General features: G+C 35.5%; 1 protein-coding gene across 3 annotated transcripts in view; it reads left to right on the top strand.

The window, feature by feature from the left end:
- Positions 1–12,522, top strand: part of LOC149799926 (protein O-mannosyl-transferase TMTC4-like) — a 117,184-nt gene that overhangs the window by 82,637 nt on the left and 22,025 nt on the right. For all 3 annotated transcript variants that reach the window (XM_089959382.1, XM_089959381.1, XM_089959383.1), the window contains exons 8-11: positions 585–787; positions 3,126–3,303; positions 7,156–7,212; positions 10,698–10,769. In XM_089959382.1, the coding sequence (XP_089815508.1) occupies positions 585–787; positions 3,126–3,303; positions 7,156–7,212; positions 10,698–10,769 (510 nt within the window). The remainder of the gene's footprint in view (positions 1–584; positions 788–3,125; positions 3,304–7,155; positions 7,213–10,697; positions 10,770–12,522) is intronic.

The following is a 12,522-nucleotide window of genomic DNA, read 5'->3' as shown; positions in this document are numbered from 1 at the left end:
GATCCGGCAGGGGAAATCTTTACTGTATATATCTTCTATGCTTAGAATGCTTGGATGTATATGTAATACTATCCATTATTAAAAAGTTTGAAAATCTGACACTTAATAAAGTAATCATCCTTATGTTATGGGTTGCCTTAATAAGGTATCTTCCATGAATCCATATTCTTTAGTGCAAAAGAAATATACGTGTGACTTCATCATCATTCAACACAGAAGAATTGAAATATAAAATTGTGTGTTACTCATTTGATACAGTAGATCTTGAACCTGTCAAAATTTTGTTGACCTCACTGCAGCCATGATGTCTTGTGGCAAATGTTTTGAAATACTCAGGGTATATCTTCAGCATGATGTATTGCTTGTTTTTTTTTATTGCTTAGAATGAACATATCTCTGTAAATCTATCTACTGAATATTTTTTTAATGATATTTTCTTTCTTTTTTCTTTCTTTCTATCTTTATTTCTTTCTTTTTTTCTTTCTGTCTTTCATTCACATTATTTTTTTAAACTTTTCTTTCCTTTGGAGATTGACTTTTACTTATTAGATTGATTATTATGAGCAGAGTTATTTCCCTTTCAGGCTTTGAACTACAACTACCTGTACAGTATCAATGCCTGGCTTCTGATAAACCCATGGTGGTTGTGCTTTGACTGGTCAATGGGCTGTATTCCTGTTATCCAAACTGTATCAGACCCCAGAAATATAGCAACTGGAGCATTCTGGGTTGTCATGGCATTCCTGATTTATAACTGTGTTAAAGGGCAAATGACTCAAGACCAGAGGTAGGCAGTACACAGCATTAGACCATAGAAACCAAATTTTTATTAGCTAAAAATGTATGAAAGGGAATTTCACCTAATATACCTACAGTTCCTAAAATGGAATTACTGTGCAACACATGTTTTTTCTTCCCTTCATCATATGGTAGTAAAGCACCAAAAAAGAAGATATATCACGGTCAATTTTGTCACATGGTCACTTGATAAGTTTTTGTTACAGATTCCTTGCTGTTGTTAATAGGTATCAGAAGGGCAGGTGCAAGCTATGTATGAGATGTGCACTTGAAAAGGGACTGTTTTCAGAGGATCAACAAATCAGAGAAGGAAAAGGGAAAAAAAAAATCAGACGAGAGCTAAAATGCAACTAAACCTTCATATGAAAATCTTTTTTATTTGGTCATAACTTATATAGATTGCTTATGAGCTTTTATTCTCATGATCGGGATGGAGGGTGACACTAATTGTCTGTTTGCATTATTACTTCATTTGTATAGCATTACTTGTTACCTCAGTGTGCCATAGCACCCTGGAGTTTTTGGAGACACAGAATATAAGGGGCTGTGGCTATCTTATGTATTGAATAATAAAAGATGAAATGTTTATACAGTTTTAATAACATGAACAGTTCTGTGATCAAAAGATAATGAAATCAAATAAATATATGTGATACTTTAGAAAATCAATAACAGTGTATGACCTCCTGTAAATTGGCTTTGTATGTGCAACATTTTTGCCTTGTTTAAACAATTTGTTTGCCAACATACACTCTCCACATTGTACCATAGATGAGAAACAGATGATCTTCAAGCCATGCAAACCAGATGAATTTTTAAAAACTCATTTTTCAGCTTGTAAACATGTTTCTCCTTCGAATATGTTCCCTGATCAGCTTAAAAAAATCAGCATTAAAGCCCCATTAACTCCTGAATCCAGCTCTCCAAAGGGATGAAAATTCATCTCGTCTGTCTATATTATATAGACAAAGGGCAGTATATCTTGTCATTTACCTCCCAATGCCACCAACAGATGGGGCTAGTTTTTGCTTTCGCTGTGAACTGACTTGACATCATTCACATCCCCTCTCAAAATCCATCTGACATTTGTGCTACATTTCATCTGATCCATTAAGATTCTTGTTATTTTCGGAAGTATTATAGATTTTTCTACAGGTGATAATTATAATTTGACCTTAATTATTTTATTTTTTCACTATTGTGGACTTCAATGCACCTCACTTTAATGCCATTATCAACTGCCAGCTATCTTAATCTTGATCTATACTGTTCATTGACCATATTGTTTTTGTAGCTTATTGTCCTATGCTTCATCAAGTTGAGCCAAGGAACATTAACATTGTACTGAATCTTATAGATAAGTCTGTCAGTCTGCTTAACATTACCATTACTCAGCGTTGTCCACGCTGCCATCAGTAAGCCCGACACACATACTAGCTATGTTTGATTTCAACAAGTCGACTGTACTGATTCGATGACAATATCCTGCAGACCTAGATAGCTATTTACTCACAGCTTACCCTCTAGGATGGTACTGTTACAGTCTTTGAGACAATGACCATACTTTGTCTATGATTCTGGGAATGTATTATCTGGATATTGGTCTTGATCCTCACCAGGTTGACCTGCACACTGAGAGTGGGGATAAAGTTGATGATGGTTAATACCCTGATCCCACTATGGAATGGAGTGATTATAGCTTTATGGTGACAATAGAGGAAATATATTCTGTGTTGAAAAATTCATTTTTGCGAAGTATTATGATCTACAGATCCAGGGCAGTAGTAGTAAAATTAAATGTACATTTTTCTTACAGTGTACTGTAAATATGGCATGTTACTGATATCAATAATATATTTATGCTTTTTATTGTTAGATTATGCTTTTTTGCCACTTATATTAGCAAACATTATCCTTATGCCTCCCATGGGGTTGGCATGTATGGATTTGGAAGGTAGTTGAGCTTAAATTCTAAATGTTAATGTGATTGGGTAATTAATCTATGAAAAACAATTTACTTAAAAAATTTGCTTTCCTCTGGTTTTCAATATAATGATCATTACATGGAGATATAGATTTTAATTAAATATAGCACTAGAATGTGCACGTCAGCCTATACAAATTTTATCTTGGTTTTTGATTGCTTGGATCCTAAACTTTGTCAAAGTATCAGGCTTTAAAAGGTTAAATACTCCAGCATTTCACCAGTGATCATCAATAATGGAAGTGACCCTGGAAACAAATTGGACTTCAGTATATGTCAGTATAAACCTTTTCAAAATAAAAGTTCATAATGTGGTATATATGAGAATGTTTTGAATTTCCAGAACTCTTACGATTGCTTTGGCCTTCCTTGTGGTGCCTTTTCTCCCAGCAAGCAATATTTTTTTCCGTGTTGGATTTGTGATTGCAGAACGGATTTTGTACCTGTCCAGTGCTGGCTTCTGCATGTTGATTGTTCTGGGTGTTCGATATGTCTGTGTCAATTATCAACAATTCATTCAGGTATGCATTCATTTTTCATACACATGCATCAGTATTTTTAATGGTTTACATAGTTTTTAATATCTAACCTGAATTAGCAGATAGTGAAACTAATGAACCCATGATATGCATCGTGCGGTATTGGGAAATCCCAACTGAGTGTAAAACATTTTGAAGCAGGAATGAGGCTGTGCCACAGATTTCTGACACTGAGGATGGGATTTCCAATCATACACCGTTATGTATGATTCTTTTCCTCACATTCTGGTTCAGCCAATTATAATGGAATCCATGGAGTGTTTTAGTGGTTTGCATCTTCTTGAATGACATTATAGGAGGCAAGAACCATGACCCAGATTTTGCAGGTTAGAGAGATTTCACTTGAGGTCAAATTTGTGGGTTGGAATGGAGCTCTTGCCAAGATCCAGTTCCCAAATTCTGATTACAAGAGTGGAATTTCCCTATTCCCTATTCCAGATAAATGTATGTGATGTATTTTTTTTCCTTCTCATCAATATTGATGTTGTTATAGAAATAAGAGCATTGTCTTAAAATTTTGATCACATTACAATTAAAATTAAAAGTTTAGTTTACAGAGAAAAAAAATTGTTTTAATTATGAAATACTGTCTGTTGGCAAAATATATACTTTTAATATTAAAACCATCATAAACATTGCAGACACTCACGACACTGTAAGCTGAATGAATTTGATACTATAGTATCGTGCATGGCATTAAAAGGTGGCTCTTGCACGGCTTGAGCATTAGGCCTATCCACATATCTTTATCATGCCAGCACACTGTAATACATATATAGGAATGAGAGAAAATGTTCTGTGGAGTCATGGGCATTTATTATTATCACACTATGTAGGAATGAGAGAAAATTACCCTTGGGGTTATTGCCATTCACTATTATCACAGTAGGTAGGAATGAGAGAAAATTACCCTTGGGGTTATTGCCATTTATTATTGTCACAGTAGGTAGAAATGAGAGAAAATTATCCTTTGGGTAATTGCCATTCATTGTTATCACAGTAGGTAGGAATGAGAGAAAATTACCCTTGGGGTTATTGCCATTTATTATTGTCACAGTAGGTAGAAATGAGAAACAAATTTCCTTGGGGTCATTGTCATTATTATTGTAACAGTAGCTGGAAATGAGAAAAAAGTTTCCTTAGAGTCATTGTCATTATTATTAATTCCACAGCGGATCAAATACAAAACATTAAGTATTATATTATGGTAATATGAAAGTACAGATAGTCATTTATCACCAAGAGTTCTTGAAAATTAAGAGAAAGGTAAATTTTACTCATTTTAAGTATTGTTAGTAGTTGTGAAATTTTATATAATCTTTTTAAAAATGTATTTACAATGGTTTATTGGTTCTCTTTATAAACGCATACCATCCTTTACTTACACTGGTCAACAGTGAAATCATTACTGACTTGAAAAGGCCCTAATCTGTAGTATTTTGGTGTGCCGAACACGAATATAACCGTGAAAAATTTGTATTGGCTCTCGTTTTGAAGATATTCATATACCTCATTTTCTATGTTTCACTGTGTAAATTTCTCCAGTAGGACTGCAGCAACATCCGGAATAATGATGTAACATTGCATAATACCATCATGCTCACATCATCCACAGTTGATTGCATCATTTTCTGATGCAATGCAATACTAATGCCATGCGGCTGCTGAAGTAAGTTGACGTCAGCAGTGTACTATACATGTGTAGGCCTATTATACTAATGCCAGGCGGCTGCTGAAGCTGACGTAAGCAGTGTACTATATAAAGCCCAATCAGATAGGTTCAGCATTTAAAATATTTTAGACGTTGTGCGAGACAGTTCAAGCTACTGTTACATAAAACTTATTATTTTATCCATTTACGTACAATAAAGAACAGTAATGCCTCGAAAGTGTGTTAATACCGCGGACAATTTTTGCTATATTTGTGGGGAAGTGACATTTGCCAACCAGAAGAAAAGTATCAATTCTCAAGTGAAGAAGGCATATCATCTTTACTTCGGATGCAAGGTTGGTGACCAAGACAAGCCTTGGGCTCCGCATATATGCTGTGCTACATGTACAACACAGCTTTCACAGTGGTTGAATTGCAAAAGGTCATCAATGCCGTTTGCAGTCCCAATGGTGTGGAGAGAGCCAAGCAACCACCTAAATGACTGTTACTTCTGCTTGGTTCCTCCTCTTTCCGGCGGAATAACGAAGCGAAAGAAGTCGAGAATAGTCTACCCAAACATTCCGTCTGCATTGAGACCAGTTCCACATGGTGAACGACTTCCTATTCCAGAACCTCCAGCAGAATATTCTCTTGATTCATCTGACGAAGACAAAGGTGAGTCGACCTGTTCTTCTCCTGGTCCATCAGCATGTAGTGATCCAGATTTTCACTGTGGTGCATCATCAACCCCACACAGAATAACACAGGAAGAACTAAATGACCTGATTCGTGATTTGGACTTATCAAAGAACAAGGCAGAATTGCTAGGATCAAGACTCCAACAATGGAATCTTCTAGAAGAAGATGTCACAATTACTGCATATCGAAAGCGCCACAAGCAATTGGAGCCTTTCTTCAGAAAGGAAAGTAATCTGATATTCTGTTCCGATATTGAGGGCCTCATGAATGCTTTAAAAATCACTCATGACCCACAAGAATGGAGACTATTTGTGGACTCTTCGAAACTGAGTCTCAAGGCTGTGCTTTTGCACAATGGAAACATTCTTCCATCTATTCCAGTAGCGTATGCTGTCCACATGAAAGAGACATACGATAACTTAAGGCAGCTACTGAATTCCATTGAGTATAACAAGTACAGCTGGCACCTCTGTGGTGATTAGAAGGTAGTTGCCCTTTTAATGGGACTGCAGCAAGGATATACAAAATACATGTGTTTCTTATGCGAGTGGGATAGCCGAGCAAGGGAAATGCACTACATGAGGAAGGAATGGACTCACAGGCAGAATGTAGCCATTGGAGAGAAGAATATCCAACACCCAGCTCTGGTTGAGGCTCAGAAAATCTTGCTACCACCCCTTCACATCAAACTAGGTTTGATGAAGAACTTCGTGAAAGCCATTGACCGGACTTTGCCAGCATTCCGATACCTGCATGAAAAATTCCCTCGACTCAGCGAAGCAAAGATTAAAGAGGGAGTTTTTGTGGGTCCTCAAATTCGAGAGCTTTTCAAAGATGACCGGTTCAACAACTTGCTGGAAGGTGACGCGAAACAAGCATGGAATGCTTTTCGCCTAGTTTCTACAAACTTCCTCGGAAATGTTAGGGCAGAAAACTATAAGGAACTAGTAGAAGACATGTTGATGAAGTATAAGAAACTTGGCTGCAATATTTCTCTAAAGATTCACTTCCTTCATTCCCATTTGGATTTCTTTCCTAGCAACTGTGGTATTGTTAGTGATGAACACGGCGAACGTTTTCATCAAGATATCGCAACAATGGAACAAAGATACCAGGGAAAATGGTCCACTACAATGCTGGCTGACTACTGCTGGACACTCCTCAGAGATGCTCCCGAACAGCTGTACAAGAGACAGGCGAAGAAATCTAAGATGTAGTCAATGACTTGATTTTTTATAGGTAGGCTATTACAGTTGACCTTTTACTATTGGAATGCATTTCGTTATGTAAACATTAATTTCTTGCAGATTACAAAAAAACTAGAGCCAATTTTGCAATTTGACTGTCATATTCGTGTTCAGCACATAAAAATTGATAAGAATTGACTAATTTTATTTCAGTAACATGACTTTTGTAAAAATTTGTTGTCCAGTGTTATCTGTGTTTTATATTACATAGATTTGCATGTATATCCTTATTTACAGATGATAAAACTGTTTCTGGCCTTCCTTATTGGCATCTATATGATCAGATGTGTTCAGGTGAGTGTACATACATACCTAGATACATGTCTACATACACACCTACCTACATACATGCATACATACAGACAGACATCACACACACATTACACAATTTTAAAAATCATCATAATCTCCAACAGCTTCAAGATTGATATTAAACCACTTCATTTAAGTTTGGCATCAACATTTGTCTTTAACTACTTTAGTCACTGATTGCTGGCTACTGTATTCACTAAGAAGCTCTACAACACGTGAAACTAAACAATCTATGTTCTGGGTCTGCTTGTTTAGATCATCATCTATACCACACTTATCACATTTATGTTGCTAGGTTTGCAGTATTTTTGCCTTTAATATGATAGAACACTATGTAACTAAACAATTACCAAATTAATTTGTAATACAAGAGATTGTAACCCTGAAATACAGCCCACTGTTTCATGTGGAACCACATTAGGTGAAATGTGATTTTCTGAAGTGGGCATGTGTAATGCCATTATACATTCTATGTTTAGTAGATATGATTTGTGATGTGATTTTGATTTTTTAATGTAGCTTTTAACAATTTTTCAGTCATATCACTACGATGTCTGCATTGTGGCAGTTTATAGTGATGTTTAGCACTGGGGCATCATGCAGCAGACACGTAGCATGATGTCCCACCCAGTCACATTATCCTGACACCAGGCCGACCAGTCCTAACACTAACGTCTTAATGCTGAACGCCAAGCGAGGCAGCTGTTAGTACCATTTTTGTAAATCTTTGGTATGAGTCGGCCGGGGATCGAACCCACGACCTCCTGCATCCAAGTCAGACACTCTAACCACTAGACCACCAGAGCGGTTATGTTTAGTATAGGCTCTGCCTCTGCCAATGCACTTTAAATAGTAAGATATTGTTTGTGTAGTCACTAAAGGCAAACCCAAGACAGCTAAGCATGTCTGCTCAGGTCATTATATCTTGAGTAGAATTTTCAGATGTTTTTTTGAAATTCAAGGCAGATTGCATACAAAATGAGAATACATCTTGTTTTAACTTCTGTACTCCATAACACAGTCATCACTTGTGGAAGAAGGAAAGTGATGGACATAGCAATGTTTTTAGGAATGAATATCAGCCATATATGACTTTAACTGTCCTGTTTGGGAACCAGATTAGCAATTAAGACAGATTGAGGTCAACCGTTTATGTAGTAAGAAAATCCATTGTCCATTTCTTTTCAACAATCAGTCCTAAACTATGGACCCTTCAGTTGCAGAAATACGTTTTCATAGACTATAATGTTGATTTTCTGAACTATCTATTTATATCAATGTTACAATTTGATAAGCATGTAATCTTGGTCACGATGAAGTAAAAGGACATTTTATGTGTGTGGCCCTCTCAGTACCCATTACTTGCCACTTCCCACCTTAACACATAATACAGCACATGCACATATTCATTCACAAGGTATAATCTTGTTCAATGATGTAGTATATAACATGACCATCAGTTATGGACTACACCTAGTGTTTTGTCAGAATGAAGAGCTGTATATACTTCCATTCATGCATGCATTCAGTCATCCATCCATCCATCCATCCATCCATCCATCCATACATACATACACACAGATTTGCAGCATTGAGACTTGCACTTTGAAGTTCAGTTAATGCTTATAGTATTTAACTTGTAAAGAATTACAGTTTACTCATTTTACAATGATCAACTTTGTAAAGCATCATTTGTTGCACATAAGTGGATATACATTTTTATATGTGTATAAAGTTTAGATAGCATTATAGGTATATCATTATCAATACAGAATATATGGTACATGTGTGTATTAGCCTTTTGTAGTGTCAGAAATTGTTAAATATTTGATCAATTATAACATATAGAAAGTCATTTATTATAAGATAATGTATGCAATGAAATAATGGCATGAATGTTTCATTTTCTGTAGAGAGACTTGTAGATTTTTCATGCCCCCCCCCCCGCTGTTACAACAGAAGGAGCCATATTATCTCATAGTTGTCCATCTAAAAGTCCATATGTTTTTAAATCTGCTTGACAATCTCCTCTTTGTTTTCATACTATAGTACAAGTACTCTGAGAGCCATAAAATTTGGTTTGCCTGTTTGTTTTCATGCTATAGTACAAGTCCTCTGACAGCCACAAAATTTGGTTTGCCTGTTTGTTTTCATGCTATAGTACAAGTACTCTGAGAGCCACAACATTTGGTTTGCCTGTTTGTTTTCATGCTATAGTACAAGTACTCTGAGAGTCACAACATTTGGTTTGCCTGTTTGTGTGCATAATATGACCTGATAGATTTTTATGCAGCTGTTGCAATTTTTAATTTCTTGTTCTAATTTTTAAATATTTAGGAATTTTTGACATTCTTTGTTTTGCTGTTTGGGCCTATGTTTGTCAAAAATCCATTTGATCATGATTAAAAAAATACCAGACATAGAGTCATGCGAATTTTCACAATTTATCATGGTCATAAGTTAATGACCTTTTGAGGCCATTACAATAATTTATATAATTCTTTTTACATATTTGAACTTTTTGGTAAATCTTTTTTGCACAGATAGGCAAAAACCACTTGAAATTTGGCGTGCAATTTTGTATTGATATATAGAAATGGGAAATTAAACCATAAGCACCATTTAAGTGTTATTATTAAGATTATTATTAATAATTGTTAATCGCTTCAGTGGCCTAGTGGTTAGAGTGTCCTCCCCAGATGTGGGAAGTTGTGGGTTCAATCCCCGGCCGAGTCATACCAAAGACTTACAAAATTGGTACTAACAGCTGCCTCACTTGGCACTCGGCATTAAGAGGTTAGTGTTAGGAATGGTCAGCCTGGTGTCAGGATAATGTGACTGGGTGGGACATCATGCTATATGTCTGTGGCATGATGCCCTAGTGCTAGACATCACTATAAACTGCCACACTGCAAACATTGTAGCGATATGACTGAATAATTGTTAAAACTACGTTAAAAATCCAAATCACACACACAGTAATTGTTAATAGATACACAAACATCTATTTATATTGATCCAATTGAATAGTATGATCTTAACAGATTCAAGTCGCATAGGCAAACTGAAATAAACATATTGTTTATACATTACAGCCATGAATAAAAATCATAAAAATTAGATTAAATCACATACCAAGAATTAAAAAAATTACAGATATACATAACAATGTGTAGACAACCTTTGTAGATATTCATACCATTTTATAAATTTTTTCTATTTTTAAAAAGTGTTTGAATTTCTCAGAACTTTGAAATGTTGATCTACAATATATTACAGATTTGACAAACACAAATCTAGTCTTGCTGTTTTAACAGTTTTCAAGATTTTATTATATTATTTTTTTATTTTCTGGACTTTATATTCTTGGATCAGCATGTCTTCCTGCAGCTGCAGTAGAGGTATAGTTGTTTTATAAACACAAATCTAGATGTTTATTTATTTTGTTTCATTGTTACTTTTTTCAGAGAAGTGTAGAATGGAAGGATGAGATGACCTTGTTTGTTTCTGGGGTCAAGGTTTGTCCAGGAAATGCTAAGGTATGTAGAATATAGTAAGACAAGATTAACCTTTACCTTTTGCATGCTTGAATAGATCTCTGATTTTTCATATGTAACGGGTGCATATAATTGATTGCCACAGACTCAAGTTGAACAGCAACTTATTTATAGGGGCCCCGAGTGGCCGAGTGGTCTAAAGCGCTCTTTGTTACGGATCACTGCCATCTCACCTCTGTCTGCAGCGGTTCGAGTCTAAGATTCAGCCAATGTGGGCGTGTGAGAAAGCTTGCCAGTAGCTTCTCGTGGGTCGGTGGTTCTTTCCAGGGTTTTCCAGTATTTCTTCCTCCACCATTAATACTGGCCGCCATGTATAGCCTATCGTGCTGAAAAATGGCGTTAAACCCCACAACAACAACAACAACAACAACAACTTATTTATAAACAATAGTAAAATAAAAACTACCACAAAACTCTAAAGATTGTCATTTGCAAATTTTAGTCACACAACTTTCACTAGAAATTTATATTTTTTATATCCTTCCTGCAAGACATGGCATATTATGTTTTGGTGTTGGTCTGTCTATCCATCTGTCTGTATCTTGTTTCTGGGCTGTACTTTAGTTCTGGATGTGACCACATTTTGTGGATGGCTTACACTTGGGTTAAGGAAGAAGCCTTTTACTATGGGGTTCAAAACATCGGATGTCAAAGTCACAGTAATTTTTTTTAAAAATCAGCCCCACACAATAGCTTTAGTTCCCTATCATGTTGCTTTTATGGTTGAAAGTTCAAGGACACTGGACAGTGCTGACCAGATTAAGCTATACCTTACTAGTGCCTACATACAGGACAATTAAAGATGGGGCAAGTTTATTATATACCTTTAATGGTATTTGTTTCCCGTCATTTCATAGGATCTGCAAACGGATTTAAAAGATATTACAGGTTGATAACTATCCTGATCCATTTATTCCATTTATCCTTATGATAAGACCATGTTTGATAAAAAAAATATCACCACACCACTCTACAGTACAAAATCTTGGCAAACATTTAAAATTATTTATTTGTATGATAATTGACAACCACTTACTTTTTTGAAAAATTTATTAGCCTGGCCCTTGTCCTGTCTTTGAAGAAAATCATGTACTTTATGAGAGAGGGAGAGAGAGTGTCACAAGATGAAGCCGGTTGGGACTGGATTAGTGAAGACACCCAAAGCAACTGCATTAATAAGATGTTTATTTATAAATGCAAATTAAATATTAACAAATCTGACACTATTATAAACAAAAAAAGATAAGGAAAATTATAAAGTTCCTAACATGGAACTATCAACAACAAGTAACTCAATGAGAAAACTCAAACATGAATTTAACGAATGGAATTTCAAACAAACGTGAATTAAGTCCTATCACCGATCAACAAAATAAAAGTATATGATCTACACCCCAATATAAACAAGATCTTATTAAACACCAAGGGATATAGGGATATGTATAAATTTATGAATCTATTGCTCATATAACGATATTGAAATGGGAAAGCATGTAATTATGAATTGATCGTTCATGTAATGATATTGAAATGTGAATGCATGTAAATTTGAATGTATCGTTCATATAACGATATTGAAATGGGAATGCATGTAAATTTGCTGAGATAGCAATAGTGAAAATAACAACATGGAACACATAATATATATATATAACTAATGTGGCGCCCATTTGATGTCCAAGATGTATCTCTGGTTCCACTTGCTCTAGTCAATGGTCAGATAAGCGCCCACACA

Source organism: Sinohyriopsis cumingii, chromosome 5, assembly GCF_028554795.1.
Source record: "Sinohyriopsis cumingii isolate HCF-2022 chromosome 5, ASM2855479v2, whole genome shotgun sequence".
Classification (NCBI taxonomy): Eukaryota; Metazoa; Mollusca; class Bivalvia; order Unionida; family Unionidae; genus Sinohyriopsis; species Sinohyriopsis cumingii.
This window is presented reverse-complemented; position numbering and strand designations above follow the sequence as displayed.